Source organism: Rhinolophus ferrumequinum, chromosome 25 (genome assembly GCF_004115265.2).
Source record: "Rhinolophus ferrumequinum isolate MPI-CBG mRhiFer1 chromosome 25, mRhiFer1_v1.p, whole genome shotgun sequence".
Taxonomy (NCBI): Eukaryota; Metazoa; Chordata; class Mammalia; order Chiroptera; family Rhinolophidae; genus Rhinolophus; species Rhinolophus ferrumequinum.
In genome coordinates, this window is record NC_046308.1 from 36888012 (window position 1) to 36905397 (window position 17386).

Consider the following 17386-nt stretch of genomic DNA (forward strand, 5'->3'; position numbering starts at 1 on the left):
CTCCACAACTAGATTGAAGGCAACGAGCTGCAGCTGAGCTTTCGGAGGGGCAGCTGGATGGCTCAGTTGTTTAGAGTGCGAGATGTCAACAAGAAAGTTCCTGGTTCAATTCCTGCATGGGATGGTGGGCTGCGCCCTCTGCAACTAAAGATTGAAAAAGGCAACTGGACTTGGAGCCGAGCTGCACCCTCCACAACTAGATCGAAGGACAACGACTTGGAACTGATGGGCCCAGCTCCCCAATATTCCCCAATAAGAAAAAAATTAAAAAAAAACTTAATTCCTGCATAACTTATCATCAACCCCACCCCCACCCTTCAACAATATATAATACACCTTGTGCTTGCTCATCCTTAGGGTTTGTTCACATCACCTTCCTTGTGTGAGATGCTTTTTCTATTTATTTTCCATCTATGTGATCTTGCCCACTGGTCAAGGCCCAGTATGAATCTCATCTTCTCTAAGACCTTCTCCTTATTAATGTAACATTTATTATGTTCCACATTTTGGGCATTTAGTGTGTTTTAAATTATTTTTGAAACAACTTCTTGCCCAACAACATTTGAAGCATGTGGGGATGGGAGGTATCTTATGCTTCTTTGTAACTCCAGCCCTATAAACACAGTATTAGGTTGGTGTAAAAGTAATTGCGGTTTAAAAGGTTAAAAATAATTGCAAAAATCACTATTACTTTTGCACCAACAATACCTTACATAGAAGAAATGACCGGTAAATAGTTTCTGACAGCTTTGTTTCAGATAACACAGCTGTACTGGAAGCTCAGGCTCTGAAATCAGACCTAGATTTGAATCCCAGCTCTGAATACTAGTAAAATAACCTTGAGGATGTCATTAAGTCTCTTAAGTCTTGGCTTCCTCATCTGTAAAATAGGGAAATAGTACTGACTCACGGTGTATTGTAAGCTCAGTGAGATCATGAATGTACTGTGCTTAACAAAGTGTTTTGCCCATGGCAAAAGTTTCATAAAAATTGTTGATAACAATGAGGAAAATGATGATTGTTTAGATATAGATTAGACCAGGAAAAATGCCAAGGTCAAATGAATATCTTTTATCAAAACTCTGTGACTACTTTGAGGGAAACTCATTCACAGAAGAGTACTTTCTTGCTCTATGTGACATTGGGAAACACAGATGTCATTGTGCTTCACGTAAGCTGTGGCAACTGAACAACAGAGCTTTAAATTATATTTTAATACAGCTCATTCCTAGGATTGCTTCTCCCACATCTGTCAGTTCATGACCCAAGCACTCAGCACAGAGAGCCCATTAGCTCTGCACTGGGTGATCTGGAAATAAAAGCAGAGGGTCACTCACTCACTGTCTGTTGCTTTGCAATAATTTAACCAAACGGTAGACAAGTGCATCAGAAGGCTGTTAGCAAAGTACAACTTGAAGGTTGTAATGCCTGTCGGGTCAGTGATCTGAAGGATGCCAGGACTGTTTTTCAACTTGCCCTTCCTGCATTAGACGTGAGTTAGGCTGCTCTCCAGCTTTTATTCCAAAGATAGCAAATCTGTGGTTAGAAATCTCTGGACCTTAATGATGCTCCTGTTTGTGAGATGGCTCCTTGAAATGCTGGACTGTGTTTCAGTTAAAAGTTCAACAGAAACAGTGGTTTATTATAAAAAGAAGGGGGCTACAAGTAATAATGTTACTTTGCATTATCATTTTCTGTCTCAGAGACTCAACAGCAAAATGGTCTACCTTGGAAAACTAGATTCAGTTTCATTTGTGGAGGGGAGAATTGGAGAGACAAAACACAAACTTATCAAACGAGTTATTTAAGAACAGATGGAAACAATAACACAGGGACAATCCAGACAATAAACACATAATTTATAACATTTTAGAAGCAGTTAACAGCCTTTGCACAGACCGAGAAAATAGTCAAAGCATTAGAGACCATTGACGTATTGAAACACCTACCACATCTCACATTTCTCTTCATGGCTAGTATGTCTGAATACAGACACAGTAAAGCTATTAACATGGATGATGTCATGGCTGTTAACTGATATGTGGTCCAGATGGGATTCTCCCCGGGGAAAGGAAAATCAGAGAGCAAAATAATCAGCAAATAGGAATCAATTCTCCAAAATGACCATGAGTTCTGTACAGCTAAACTCTTAGGGACCTCATGCTCTGGCCAAAAGAGCCTGTATGATTTCTTTGAGGGTTTCCCAATATAATTTATGAACTCATGTTTCAAGGAGACAGAGACGGGAGAGCAGGACATTTTCTCAGAAGACTTTCGTTATTATTAGCAGTTTAATTGGTCCCCATACATTTTCTTATCTATAGTCAAATGACCTCCCACCTATATGTGTAAGAGATAGAACGTGGAGTTTTCCTTCTTCCTAAGCATGTTCTACCCTTTTCTAGTATGCCTTTTCTGTGGGGTGACACAAATTCAAGTTAGGGACATTTGCTTAGTACTGACTGGCTCCTGCAGCCCTAAGCATCTAACCCATCAAACTGACTGACAAGGCAGTGACTTGGGAGAATTTCCACTTCTGAAAGGAGAAGCACTGGCTCATATTTCCCCACTAGGACAGGTCACATGGTCTGTGCCATACCTTAGCAGGTCAGAAGCCAGGTAATCAATGACTGGCAATCAGGGAAATCCATGCTCACACCACTGAAAATTCATCCCTACCCACAAACCTTCCAGCTCTAGGACCCAGTAAGCTCTGCAGCTGCGGTACATGGTTCTAACCTCTCTGCTCTATAAGAAACAATGTCGTAGAAAGAGTCATCTCTCAATTATCAACACAAATCTCTGCATGTTAACAGAAGGTGACATGTTATAAACAACCAGAAGACTCATTTTTATTTGCTATGAGCATGCACATGATTTTTAAATGTGTGATGGTAAAACAAAATTTACCTGCTCAAATTACTCTCCCTCAAGCACACACCCACAGACAATGAGAGGAGGAGATAGTTTCAGTGGGTGCAGCATGAGAAGTTCATGAGATAATCTGCATATAGGGCAAACCGAGGACCAGAATACTTGGTATGTTGCACCACAAGCTGTCGCACAAAAGAGGACAATATTCTACCCCTCCTCAAAATATCCTTTCCAGCAACTGGAGATTTAATTGCCGACACTAAATTCTGTGTCAGGAGATGGGAGTGCTAGTCCCAGACCTGCCACCAACCAGATTTATGAACTTGGATGATTGACGTCTCTTCTCTGGGCCTCATTTTCCTCATCTGTAAAATGTTAAATCAGATGATTCTAAACAGCCAGGTTCCTAAATAGACAGGAATATATAAAAGTGAAGCCATGGAAGCAACTGAGATCCTAATTTTTAATATGTCTTATCCAGAATACATCATAAAACTAAGTAATGCCTAATCATTAGAAGGACACCCTAACATATTGTTTCCTGGGTTAATTCTGTTTGACATCTATATTGAAGCCCTGCATTTAGCCTCCTACAGGGAGGCTTCCATAATAGCCATGGAAGAAACCAGAACTACCTTAAGGAAGGATAACAGACTAACATAGAAATGATGTTTTAAAAGCTTGCTTCAGTACTCTGTAATCAAGGTGAACAAATACACAGGCAGATAAAACATAGCTGAGACTTTTTTTTCCTGATTTCTAAAGCTCTTTTTGGATGACACTAATTGTTTACAAACATGTAGAGATTTCTGTTCTCTTGGTGTTTGTATATAGAACAGAGACATGTAGTTGCACCAAACTACAGATGTTGCAATAATGCATGATGCAGCAAACAACACCTAGAAACAGGGGAAGCCTGAGACTATGGGGCAGGGGCTGAAGGCGAAAAGAGAGTCAGGACAGACAAACCATAGAGAACTCTTAACAGCTGGTGCTGTTCCCTGACTGACAGAAAGATCTTTTGTTTGCCTCTGCAGGCCCATCATTTGCTTGCCTTCTGGTGATAACACTTGTAGAAAGCATGTGGCTCAGTGGTGAATCAACCCCACAGAATATGCTGAATTGGGCAAAAATGGAAACCATTATGTTATTTGGCTAGAGTGGAGGTATGGGAAATGGCCTAGGAAATTCAGTTCATGAACTGTTCTCTGGAAGGGACAAATTTAAGGCATTGATGATATGAAATAAAGTAAAATAATAAAGCCCATTTAAAAAAATAATTCTGTGACTTGGACTTTCAAAAGTCCCGTATAGAAACAGCTGCCATCACACATTTTAGAAACTCTTCAAATACCTGCTAATCGGGCTCTGCACCTGCACATAATCTTAAAACCTGGTGGCAGATTGGCCATGAGATGTCATCTAGCACCATTCTCCCCCAGAGCGGCCCGCACCTAACTAATTCCAGATGGATGGGACTAGCCAATGTTGAATTTCACAGCCTTTCTTGGTCACCTATTTAACAAGAAAGAGCTCCATCTTTGATAATACAAATAAGATTTTGCTAATTCAAAGTAGGTGGTCTCTCACGTATGTCTGCTAAAAGGTCTGCTGAAACAACCTTTTATGTAGATGTCAACCTTAGATCTTAAATTACCTGAGACCTGTCTCTCGTCTCAACCTCTAATCCTTTGAAATTCTCATTCTATTCTTACTTTAAATCTCTTCTATCTCATTATTCTCGCAGTTTATCCATCATTTTCTGGCTTTACTTTCCTCTAGGTCACTTTTCTCAACAATTGTATTACCAGCACTCTCAATACCTTGTGGTTCAGCCAAACCTTCCCAATTCATCTCCTACCTGGGAGAGAGTCAACCAGTTGCTCTCTCTGCCCAGCTCATGGGACATGGTGAAGAATAGGCCAAAAGTGTCGCAATAGAGTATGCTGTCCAATTTCAACAGCTATCAGGATTGTATGGCAATCTTTGCTTACTCACAGTCAATAATTCTGACTCTTCAAAACTCTTCCATTCTTCTTGAACTCCCTACTCCACTTCCCATTTTACTCTCAGAAGATAACATCACTTTTTCTTTATGGAGGAAATAGAAATTATTGATGAAAGTTATCTCTTGAAATGCCTTCCAATGGTTCTTCACATCTACACTCCAGAAAGTAATGCTCATCTTTTGCTACTTGCATACTTTCTCCAAAAAAGGGCATTCTCTCTCTCCCCTTAAAGGATTTTAATGAGAATTAAATATATCAATAAATGTAAGATACCTGGCACAATGCTTGGCAGGCCATAAATATTGGTTCCCATTTATTATTTTCTCTACAAATTTAACTATATCTCTATATCTACATATTATATATATCTACTTATCTACCTATACAGATATATATAGGTAGATATATAGATATATGCCTGCCTATATACCTACCGTGTTTCCCCGAAAATAAGACTTAGCCGGACAATCAGCTCTAATGCATCCTCTGGAGAAAAATTTAATATAAGACCCTGTCTTATATTATAAAGACCAGGTATTATATTATATTATATTACATTACATTACATTACATTATATTATATTATATTATATTAAGACCCGGTCTCATATTATAGTAAAATAAGTAAAATAATTAATTTTTGCTCCAAAAGACGCATTAGAGTTGATTGTCTGGCTAGGTCTTATTTTCGGTGAAACACGGTAGATATATAGATATAGATAGATATATAGTTACCTCTGGAATTCTTAAAGAGCCTACTTCCTTAGCTGTCTTTTCTCTTTCCTGTATCTTTAAATCTCTCCCTTTCTCTCTAGCTGTCCCCCCTTTATTGGCAAACATATTCAAGGGCTTTCCCTCTTTTTAAACCCCCCCCTTTTTTTCATTCTTTCTTCTATTCTAAGTTTCACATCCTCCTTTCTTTATAAAATTGAAGTAGTGTCCCCAAACTCTCTGTTCCTTCAACTCCTAAGCTCTGGGCAATGTTACTATTTTGCTCCTGATCTATCTTCCCCAAAAACTTCATTGAAACTGTCTTTTTACAAAGTTTACAAATGATCTCTACATCCCTACTCCAGTGGCCTCTTTTAAATCTTCATCCTGCTCAAATTATCTTCTCTTTCAACTCTGCTTCTCTCTGGTACTTCCCATCTCAATTTATGGCTATTGACATGGTACAGACAACATCAAGCTAGGACACGAATGCATTAATGCATGGTGGCTCCCCCTCTTCCTTCCCTCTGCCTCTACTGCTCAACTGCTACTGAACTTCAATGATTCTTCTTGAAACTATAATAATTCTCACATCTGGAGAGTCCTATTTTTGTCTTTATTTTTATTTTTTTAAAGATTTTTATTAAAAATATAGCTAACATTATATTAGCTGTACACCATAGTTATTCAACTGGATTCAGGTGTACACCATAGTTAATTCAACTGGATAGTCCTTTCTAACCTTTCTTGCCAGAGTTCAGACTCTATCAAATCTCACCTGGATTCAGCAGCGCCATATCGCATCTGGCCTTTGGACTCTGCCTGTTTCTATTCATCCTTCACATTGCTGCCAGAGTTATTTCTTGAAAATACGAATCTTCTTTTTTCACCCTTCTGCTGAGAAATGTCTGGGGCCACCAGTTGTCGCTGTCAAATACAAGCTGTGTAACTGTGTAACAGGACTTTGACAACCTGACTACAGCTTGGTATTCTAGCCTCATCACCTCTCCTATAGCATACCTTACGATCTGACTACATTACTCTTCAAAAACACATCCAGCACCTCACAACTCCTTGTTTTTGCACATGCTATCCACTGAAATACAATTTCACTCTTCTGTATCTGGAATATGCCCAACCACCTTTTAAAATCCATATCACATACAATTTTTTTTTGAAAAAGCCTTATCAGATTCACCTGGGCTGTTCTGCTCACTACTCTGGATTCAGTGTTTCTAACTTATTCTTACCTCATTATAGCCATTAACAAGTTGTCTTTGACTCTTCTACTTTATCTTTCTCACTACACCTTGAACTCTTTGAAGAAAGAATTATCTTATTCAATACTGTATCCCCAATAACCAGCTGGTTTCTTGTTTAACAAATGTTTGTTGCAAGAATATAAAGAGAGGATGTGGTTTAAAAAATATGACAGAAATACACAAGAACGGAATAAAATTACATCCTGTCCACAACTGGTAGACATAAGATACCCTAGTAGAAAAGAATAGGCAATAAGGATGGTTAACCAGTACTCTGAAGAATCTAGATTCCAATCCATCAATTCATTTTTATCCACTGTTTACAGGAATACAATCCATAAAACATGCAAATGTCTGTATTGTTCTCTCTCCTGTTTCAGTCTTATTTGTATCACTTTTTGTCCTCTCTCAAGATCAGTTGTCCAAACTTGATCACAGTATCATGATTTCAACGCAGGTATAAGATAGCCCAAAGGCTCAATGCCTAAATTACATTTGACCATTGCTAACATACCAGGCTTCAGAGAGGAGCCAAACCTAGCACGAGCACTAAACTTGGGTTCATAAGGCATCCAGATGTGTTAAGAATGATCAAACTTTGGAAGAAAAAAGAGGAATAGGTGAAATTAGTTTGTAAACTTAATTTTATAAATCCTCTAATCTCATTGACAGTTGAGCAAACACGCTAAGAAAATAGACCTACTATCCCTGCTAATTTATTCTTGCTTCTTGACAAGCAAAAATATATTAATCAACTTGGGTTGGTCTAACTGTTCAATAAAGCCATCACACAGCCTTATTTACCTGGGTTTGTTCTTTCTTAGACATATAGCATGAAGCTCACGTATGCAAAAGATCGGCCAGGACTAGAATTAGTATTCTCTATTGATTACTGCCAATTGAGTTCAAATGAAGTTAATGGTCCAACCAAGATGAAGAAAGACCTCAAAAGGGTGATTTATAGGCTTGAATCTTAAAGGACTTTTCTCAGCTGTCTTTTGGAAGTGGTAGCTTCCCTCAAAATCTGCTATAATTTCTGTGCCTCACAGAAATTTATTTAGACACTGGTTCTGCTGGAGCAGGCAATGGAGCAGGACTCTTCCTTCAGGATAATCTACAAAAAAAGAGGGATATCATTGCTACTAGGAGTAGATACAATACCAACTTTCATTCAGCATTTTCTTTGACTTAAATGTCAAGAAAATTTGGCAGTGATTAAAATACCAAAATCTAAAAGAAAGGCAGTAGGTCCCAATGAAAGTACTTATTAGGTTGGTGCAAATGTAATTGCGGCTTAAAAGGTTAAAAATAATTGCAAAAACCGCAATTACATTTGCACCAACCTAATAATACAGCCTACCTCTCTTCTAAATTCCTTTAATTGGGTTTGGGTAGGCATCCATGTTTTAAGGAATCCCTTTGTGTATCACCTAGAGGGAGGTGCTTGTAAACCCCCACCTGCAGAGATGGAGAACTAATGAAAGATGATGGGAAAGATGCTGAGAAAGAAAAACGGTACTGAAAATTTAGAGTGGAATCCACAAGAGAAAGAGGGTCACCTTAATTTATCAAAGCCTCATTATCATAGTATTTAAGACTAGAACATTGATTTAAGTCCTGGCTCTACCACTTATTGCCTATGTGATCTTGGGCATCATGTCTCTGTGCCCTAGTTTCTGCAACTATAAAATGTAGATAATAATAATTTATTGTGCACAAGGTTCTCATGATGATTAAATAAAATAACAAAAAGCTCTATGAGCAAGAACACACAATATGAATAATATTTTAGTAGAAATAACATAATAATGAAGAGTTCAAGATGCTTTTGTTTACTGTCCATACTCATGAGATAGCTAACTAGTCATCCTCATCAGGAAAGGGGAAACTTTCAGATAAAAATCTTTGTATAATCTCTCTACTTCCCAAACAAGTTGAGGAACTCATCCTGGGAATTCATTTAAATAAAAACTTGAGCATGAAGAGTTGCAGGGTCCAAATATAAAAGTCTGGGAAAACATGACAAAACAACGATGGGGACAGCTGTGTTTGGCTCCAATCACTGTGGGACTGACACTGGGGAATGATGCTCAACTCTGTGCACCACAGAGTTGAGAGACCTGAGTGAGAAACATAGCTTTACACTCAGGAGGCCACACTTTGAACTGAAGGGTAGTAAAGGAAGTCCTAACTTGAGTTTATCTTGTTTCCTTTTCCCCCGAAGATGCATAAAAAGTTTCTTTGGCCATGTCTGCCAAATAAACTGCCTGAACCAGATAGTCAAGAAGAAAGAACGCTGAAAGAAAACACACATGGATACCCGGTTAAAGGGAAGGGATAGAAATTGGCTTCACTTTCCTTTTAATGGACTTCATTTCCTCAGGTCTTTGAACACACATCCATATGGCTCATGTCCAAGTTCTCAATCACTCTCTGTGTCACTTTTTATAGACACTGAAGGGAATATTCTACAACTAGTAAGCCTGTTCCAACCCAGAAGGAAAGATTAGCCTCTACAAGGCTAGCCAAGAGGAAGAACTATTCCTTTTGGAGTCCCACTGTTGGATCCGCTCCTTTTGAAGCCAGATCTAACTCAACAGTAGTCTTTATTACTATCTGGTTTAGGTACTAGCCTTATTAAAACAGCATTTTAGAGGTTAATAGATAGGGGAGCATACACACTTTCAATATGTAGAGCCAAAGAGCCTATAAACCTATCAAACACAAATACGAGCATGGGAGCCACAGGCCTTTTGAACAGTCTTACATTTTTACATCTACCCAACCAACCTTGTCAATTGGTCCCCTTAACATTGTTTTTGTTTTAATTTTTTTGTCCAAAAGAATGGTTATGTACATAGGAGCATGCATTTAACTGCTGTTGAAACTCCCGGGACTTGAAGAACTTAGTCTGGGTCTAAACCAACAAAACCTTATCTGTTCTGTGTTCTAACCAAGTATGAGATGTACAACATTGTTATTCTTGCTGCCTAAGCACTGTCATACCAGCAGAGTGCACATGCGATTCCCCCAGGCCAAAAAATAGGGCTAGTGCCCAGATTCTAAGCAGGGCTTCCACCCAGAACAAATTCAGGCCATGGGAACTTTTTTTTTTTTTTTTTTTGCCAACAATGAGATCTCCAAAGAGAACTGGATCAAGTCTCACAAAGGCTGGAAACAGACCCAGTGCAAAAAAAAAAAAAATGTATGTGAAGAGGAATGCTAAAGTCCTCCAGAATTCAGTTAACTGGAATTCTTCCTCTAACAAAACCAACCAAGCCAGAGAACAAGATTTCTTTCTGGCTTCGTTCACCCTCATCAAAGCAGCTTTTTATAGGCTGTTATCAAAGCCCAGCCTTCTCTGGAGGATGCCTTCTTATCTGATTAAATGGAATATTATGTTAAATATTCAGCCACCCCAGCACTGGCTGTGTGGGTGTCCTGCATAAAATCTTCATGACAACGCCATCACAGGGTCATTTGTTTAATTTCAAGTCTGCAAAATGTAAAAATAGAATGAACTGCCATGAAGGGTTGAGGCTTGACAGCTTCAATGAGAAGGCTCCAATAGCACCAAAACCACACTGTTCCCATGGATCGCTTGCTTTCTCTCTCTGCCAGAAGAAAAAGGGGAAGAGAAAAATCCTGCAAGCAAGGTGCTGCTTTCATTTATGTTCTGCTCTTTGCCCCCTCTTTCCCCTTGTCTTGCATTTAGTCTCTGCATCTTCCTCTTTCTTACTCAGTTTCCTTTCTCCTCCTATTTCGCTTGCTTCCTCTCTCTGCCACCTGCCCCCACCTTCATCATTTTTATGTGTCATTTCTCTTCTTCTCAGGGACAGGTTCTCCCCCCATGTTCTGACAGCCTCCCCTGGACCACGCCTGCCTTCTTAGGCAGCCTGTCTCCAGGCAACCTGGGTCTCACAAACTTTTCTAAGAACTGCTCTTCTGCCCAATTCCCATCTCTATCCCATGTCCTTCTCCAAGTCCCAGACACTGAAAATGTTTAGGAAAATGGAATTGCAGGGCTCAGGAAGGTGAAATGGCAGATGAACTGCAGGGGCTGCCTTTATTCATATTCCCTCATCTAGCCAAGTATATTTATTATTCGTTGAGCTCAGCAACTCCTGGAGGGGGTGGGGGTGGGGGGTTGAGGACGTGGTCAGGCAGATAGTACCTCACTGGTCTTGTGTTTTGGACAAATCAATTTTTAATTTTGTGAAGTGTTTTTAAAATAAATATTCAAGTTGCATTCTCCAATCTGATCCTTGACGCCCACAGCCACCTCCTCACCAACCTTATTACAATTCTGGTGCAGAAAGGGAAATTTCTCTTTTACCAGGGGCTCCAGAGCTGTGCCAAAGCCCTCATGGGTGCTGAGAGAGGAGGTGCTTCCTGCTTCACGTCCACTGGGGTCTCAGAAAGTACCCATTATTTGGCCTAGTTTGAAAACCAAAAGATTCAGGTTGTTTCAGGTATGTTAGTATGGCTGATGAAACCAAGTCGGTTTCACTCCTTTGCTCTGCTAGAATGGGCTCAGTGCCTGTGGTGCCCCTGAACAAGGAGCTATCCTTCTCTCCTATGAATCGCCAGTAACTTTCTTTCTGAAGGAAGAATTTCACTGTTGGTTTGACAAAAGCCTAACAAAAAAGGTGGTGAGCAGACCACTAACTCACAGATTCATCAATGCCAACTGACTCAGAAGATAACTTAAATTCCTGTTTTTATTGCTATCTTATGGATCTGTACTTGAGTCCACTGACAAGTGTTCCCCTTTCTTAAGAACTCTATCTTCACATGCACCAAATCAGACTTCAGGAAATTAAGGTGACCCTCCTAACAACTTTATGCCGATTCAGGATCCCATTTCCTAAAATAGCTCACCTTCTCTTCGTAGTAACACTGTGTTCACCCTCCTGCCTCTTATGGGAAATGCTCATTTGTTATGCAGATATGCAATGCATACGTACCAGGTACAAAGCAGAGTGTATACTAGGGCATCCCTTAGAAGCCAGAGCTTTGTAAACACCAAAATAAAGCGGATGTGGAACCCTGGCATCTGAAAGCTACATGCAGTGTTTCTGCTTTGTGTATATTAGGATTCTGGATCAAATCAAGGAAATAATTATTTTAGTACAATTTGAAGAATGATCATGCCTAGGCAGAAAATGACATGTGGTTCCTAATGTGCCAATCCACAGGTGCAAAAGGGGGAAAGAAAAGATCCTGATCAAGCTGAAAGAACAATGAAAATCAAAAGTATAAACTGCAGCAGGCACCCCTAAGAGAAAGCACCCTATCACTAGGGCAAATGGAATGGGTGATAATTCACAGCAGAATTGTAAATAATAGCACAAAGCCACATGCAGCTGAAAACTACGTGCCACCTGTTCAAAAACAGCAGCCAGTGGGAGCAGAGCAGTGAAAACCCCTCTGGAGTGCAGCTGCAGCCCTGGGGCTGGTGATGTCAGTTACCGCTTGCAGACTACAGATGTGTGTGATGGTAGAGCCCTGACAGTGAGATAACCTGCAAAGACATCAGATGACTGCTACAGTCCAAAAGTAAAGGCTAGAAGGTGGGGGCAGGACAACCATTATAAGGTGGTCTCCTTGTAAAGCTGTAATTTCATTCAAGGTCTATAATCCTCGAATACAGCTCAGAAAGAATCCAAATAAGACATTCACATTTGGCGACAATGTCAAGTTGGGTACTATAGCAGCACCCTACAGTTGCTCATAATGGTTTCTTTTGAACACTATCACCAGAGCCCAGCCCCAAATCTCTAAAACCAAACAGCCTTTAAGTGTGGACGGGGGAAACCAGAACTTCCACCCACCCTTGGAAACCCTGTGTCTCCTGAATACCCATGATGCCCCCAGCACAGCTCTTGGCTCAGGTTGCATGTTGAGGACACGATCTTCTGAGAAGTTACAAGGTAAAGAGGCCAAAGGCAGGGGACGGGGGGGGGGGGAGTGTCATGCAGGGCGGCCTGTGGGGTCTCTCATCCCGCTCCCCACATAAGAACGCAGGACATGGTGAGGCCAAAAAGGAACACCCACGGAGCCATAGGCAGGGGAGTCATACCACTATAGTCTCGCTGGCGGCTGGGTTGGAGACACAGGAAGCAGGAGTCACACTATCCACAACCTGCCGTCCACTTCTCTCTTCCAACCAACCTCACTCCCTAGCTGCAATCCGCCATGCTAACTACAATCCGCTCTTGCTAGATGAGCCCCATCTTCTTGCTAGCCCCCATTTTCTGCTAGCGTAGCCACAGCAGTTATATTAGTGACCAATGGCTCGCTGGTTACAGCTGACGGCCAACTAGCCACAACTGATGGCCCTCCAGTCACAGTTGATGGCCATTTACTACCCGAGTGAGCACCTTTCCACGTGAAGGGGAGAGCCTGGAAACAACTCCTGGCTCTGTCCCCACAGGGAGGAAGTACCTCACCCAAACACTGGTGACCTCACCCGCAACTTCACTGTACACCATCAAAGGCAGCCAGTTCAAGTTGTGAGCAACAGCAAAGGACATGGACATTGGGTATGAGCAAGGGACATAATCTTTAAGTAAGGAACAAAGGCAGAGGCACCACTGAATAGAGAGACTAAACATTAACCTCCCCCAGAGCACAAGACTGATTTGCTCACACAAGAAACACATGTCTATATTTTGCCCTGTGACCTTCTAAACACTGTTTAATGAGGGAGGGGGGAGAGAGAGAGAGAGAGACAGAGAGAGAAAGAGAGAGAGAGAGAGAGAGAGAGAGAGGCATTATGCCTCTTGAGCGGTGCCTATTCCACAATGAGCCTGAAGATCATCAGATTAGGAGCAAAGTAGGACCTTGAGGTGGGGATAAAATTTGCAACCTGCTTCTAATATTAGTTTCCTGAGCCTAAACAAAGAGCCCCAGCTGAGATATGCCCCTCTTGAAAAGTTCCCAGGCAGAAGGTTCCTCATCCATAAAACACTGTATCTCCAAAAGGTGATGTGCCACATAGGTGCTGGCAGAGGAGACAACTCAGCCTCCTGCACAAACTTCTTTGTCCTCATGCAAAGTGGTGTGCTGGGAGTTTTTCTGCTGCTGTCATGAAAACATTTTATTATTTTTGTTTACTAGTCTTTTTTTTTTTAATTTCCTTGAATAAAACTAGGGATAGTCCAAGTATACGTGATGTGCACAATCCTTCCACCGACCCCGCTCTAATTCTGGGAATGGAATAGAGTCTTCCTCATAACTGCACCGGGTCCAGCAGAACGCAGAGGCTAGGCATATGCCATCAACTGCTTCATCATATGTGGCCTTGGAGCCCATGCACCCTGCTAAGAAATTTTTTGAGGAATGAAGTTTCTCCAGGCACGAGGTTGGCAGATGGATGTAAACAAGTTGTTTGGGCTCTAACAACTTCTAATGACCACACCTTCTCATCCCTTCATCTACTCCATAAGAGTAATTCGGTTTCTTCTGGAATGGGACTCCATGCATCCCGAGGCCCAAATCAGGAATTTCTCCAATTACTAGACCTCCCACCACACTTGGAAGAAATTAGGAATGGCAGAACTTTCTCTAGTCCTACTAGGTATATTCAGATAAACACCATGATGTCTTCTCTGTCTTTCTTTCAAATCTTGGACTTCTACAATGCAAGGGGAATGGGCATAAGATTGATGGGGGTGGCCAGATGGAGTGAGGGTAGTACCGCCCCGAACTAGGAAAGCCAGTGTTTCCAGTTCAAACTTTTGCCAGAAAGCTGGAGAGAAGTAGACAGAATATCCCTGCCCACAGCCCCTCCCTCACCACTTGCCTGAGCACATCTCCAGAACTAATGGAGAAAGAAGTGAGCTTAGCCATCTCTGGAAACTCGTGAAGGAGGTAGTCTGTCCCAGTGGTTTCCTGGGGACACCAACTCTCAGGTGTGGACACCACACCAGGTCACAATCCATGTTAATAGCTTTACTGTGCCCTCTGGAACTTTGAGGTTGCACTGAGAAAATGCAGATGACAACAAACAGCAGACCCCACCCCCACCCCAATGTTTCCACAGCCTCCAGTTTTGCCGGGATCGGAACCCCTGCATTCAGGTGTGTTCCTCCTTGGGCTCAGGAAGGTCAGGAAGTTCTTACCTGGGTGTGCTAGGAAAGACACTCATGCGGGCAGACGGGCCGGGTGTTCCAGGTCAGCAGCGCCCAGAACACACCGGCGGCTGGCTACAGCTCACCTCATCTCCCCGGGGGCCTGGCTTTGCAAAGAGGAGAGCCAACCCTTTCTGGAGGGGGGAGGAGGAGCACGAAGCCTAAGGACGCCGGAACCGAGCGGGGTCGGGCCGGAGCCCAGTTCCCCGAGGGGCTCAGGGCACCCTCGGCGCCGGGCGGGAGGAAGCGGAACCCCTCTGGATGTGCTGCGAGGCTCCGCTGTCCCGGAGTCTATTTGTTACCGCATCGCGGTCCCTCTTGCTATGTATATACGTGCCGGCTCCCGGTGCTTCTGAGATCCGCCCTGACCTCCGTGGTTTCCGCTCGGTCTCAGTCCTCCTCCCCGCTCATCGCCCTCTCCTCTCGGTCTTTCTCCTCCCCTCATGCGCCCTCTCCGGTGAAGCCTGCTGCCTGGATTCCCGGGGGGGGGGGGTTGCCTCGCTCCAACGTTTAGCACTGCAGCATAACTCCGGGACACACTACCAGACAGAGCCTTTAAAACCCACTGCTCCTTTCAAATCCGACCATCAAGTTGACTGCGGAAACCAGTACCAGAAGCGCCGCTGCCTGGCGGCTAGGAGGATATATTAGCCCATCTGGAAACCAGATTCCCCGGTTTCCCGCCAATGTATCACAACGGAGATGGGAAAGGCAAATGGCGTAGATTAGAACGAGTCCACAAGTAACCCAAAGGGTCTTCAGGATGGGGTGGAATCCGAATTGGGAAGTGCTGAAATCTTGGCACTGCATAACAGGACACAACCTGAGGAGTCAGGTTCAAAGTGTTCATTTTGCAGATGAGAAAACTGAAGCTCAGAGAGATGCACTGACTCGCCCAGGATCACACAGCTAGATAGGGAAATGGAGATCTGAGTTGTCCCGTTATCAGGGCATTCAAGTTTCCAGACCTGTAAAAGCACACACCGGGTGTGGTGTAGCCCAGGAGGAAGAGTGTCAGTCTCCTTCATTCACTCTTGCCCAGTGCACCTAAGTCTCAGGAAGGTCCCGTGAATCCATGAAAAAAACATAACCAGCCGATTTACAGGTTAACAGTTCGCTCTCACTAGAACAACTTCTAAAACCCTCTCTTCTTCCAGGAAAGCTGTGAAAAATGGAAAACAGCAAAGGTGCAGCAATCCTAGAGCCACTGAAGGGTGAAACGAAAAATCCTTTTTCATTACTACCTTCCAGAGACCCAGCTAACAAGATCTGCTTTATGAAACCCTCATTTTCCACACTCCTCTCTATCCTTCACATCATTCTGACCAATCTCTGACACAAATATTTTCATATTACCCACAAAAGAGAAAACATTTTTCCCACCTGTTTTTTAGCCTACACTAAAATACGACCTGACAGTGTCAGCCTGTTAATCAAAAGGGCTTTCTGGAAGACTGCCAAAGGGTCTAGCATTAATTCTCTTCCCAGAAGATGTCATTACCCCGGCAGAGCCTTCTCACTCACACATGTCCATCCCTTGGCCATGTCCTAACCCCAGTGACAGAGCTCTCTGGAACAGCTTTTCAAGGGAATGGTGTTTGGTGCCATCACTGGCTCCTTCCTTCCTATTAGGTAGGTTCCAATATTTGCATGCACTCATATATTCTCTTTTGGGAAGTTACGATACCCACTTCACAGTTATGTGCACTGAGGTAACTCAGAGAATGATGAACACTTCCTTGGAGTTTTACTGTAAGTCAAGAAGAGTTCTTTTGCCAAATGTCGCCATTGAGAAACAGGTAGCAGAGTGAATAAGAATTTGAACTCTGGAGAAGTTACCCCAACCCCACTCTTTACCAGATTTGTCAACTTGGACAAGTTATTTAACCTCTCTAAGCCTTAGTTTCCCTGAATGGAAAATGGAGAAAGTAATTGACCCTGCTTCAGGAGTAAATGAGGTTCTGAATGTAGACTGCCTGGAACTCAGTACATCTTAGTGTTACTCATCTTGTTCTTCATAGTGCTATTCAGGGCCAACAGCCCTCTTAGAGACCTCATACCTGCACTCACAAGCTGGGTAACCCTGATCAAGTGGCTTAATCCCGCCCCCATTCTCCCTCAATCCAAGCCATCTGAATCTCTAAAATGGGGACAATAACTTGTCCTTCATAAGAGTGTTGAGAGGATTAAATAAAATCATGTGTGTAAAACACCTAACACGGTATCCACTACATAATAAACATCCGAGGTATATTAGCTCCAACCTCTTCATCACCAGTTACCAGATGTGTGATGCTGAGCAAGTTCCTTAACTTTTCTAAGCCTCATAGGGTTGCAAAGATTAACATAACATACGTAAATTATCTGGCACACAGTGATGAATATATGTTAATTA

At 42.3% G+C, this 17386-nt stretch overlaps 1 protein-coding gene across 21 annotated transcripts in view; it reads right to left on the reverse strand.

Moving 5' to 3' along the window:
- GRAMD1B (GRAM domain containing 1B) overlaps positions 1 to 15451 on the reverse strand; it is a 240304-nt gene extending 224853 nt beyond the window's left edge. For 8 of the 21 annotated variants that reach the window (XM_033098291.1, XM_033098283.1, XM_033098289.1 and 5 more), the window contains exon 1: positions 14983 to 15435. Coding sequence is in view for 2 of the 21 variants with exons in the window: in XM_033098300.1 (XP_032954191.1) it covers positions 14983 to 15008 (26 nt within the window). In the remaining 19 variants the exon portion in view is untranslated. Of the gene's footprint in view, positions 1 to 14982 lie in introns of all 21 variants that reach the window. The other 13 variants (XM_033098286.1, XM_033098287.1, XM_033098284.1 and 10 more) reach the window with 6 other exon arrangements.
- Between the last annotated feature and the right edge of the window lie 1935 nt (positions 15452 to 17386).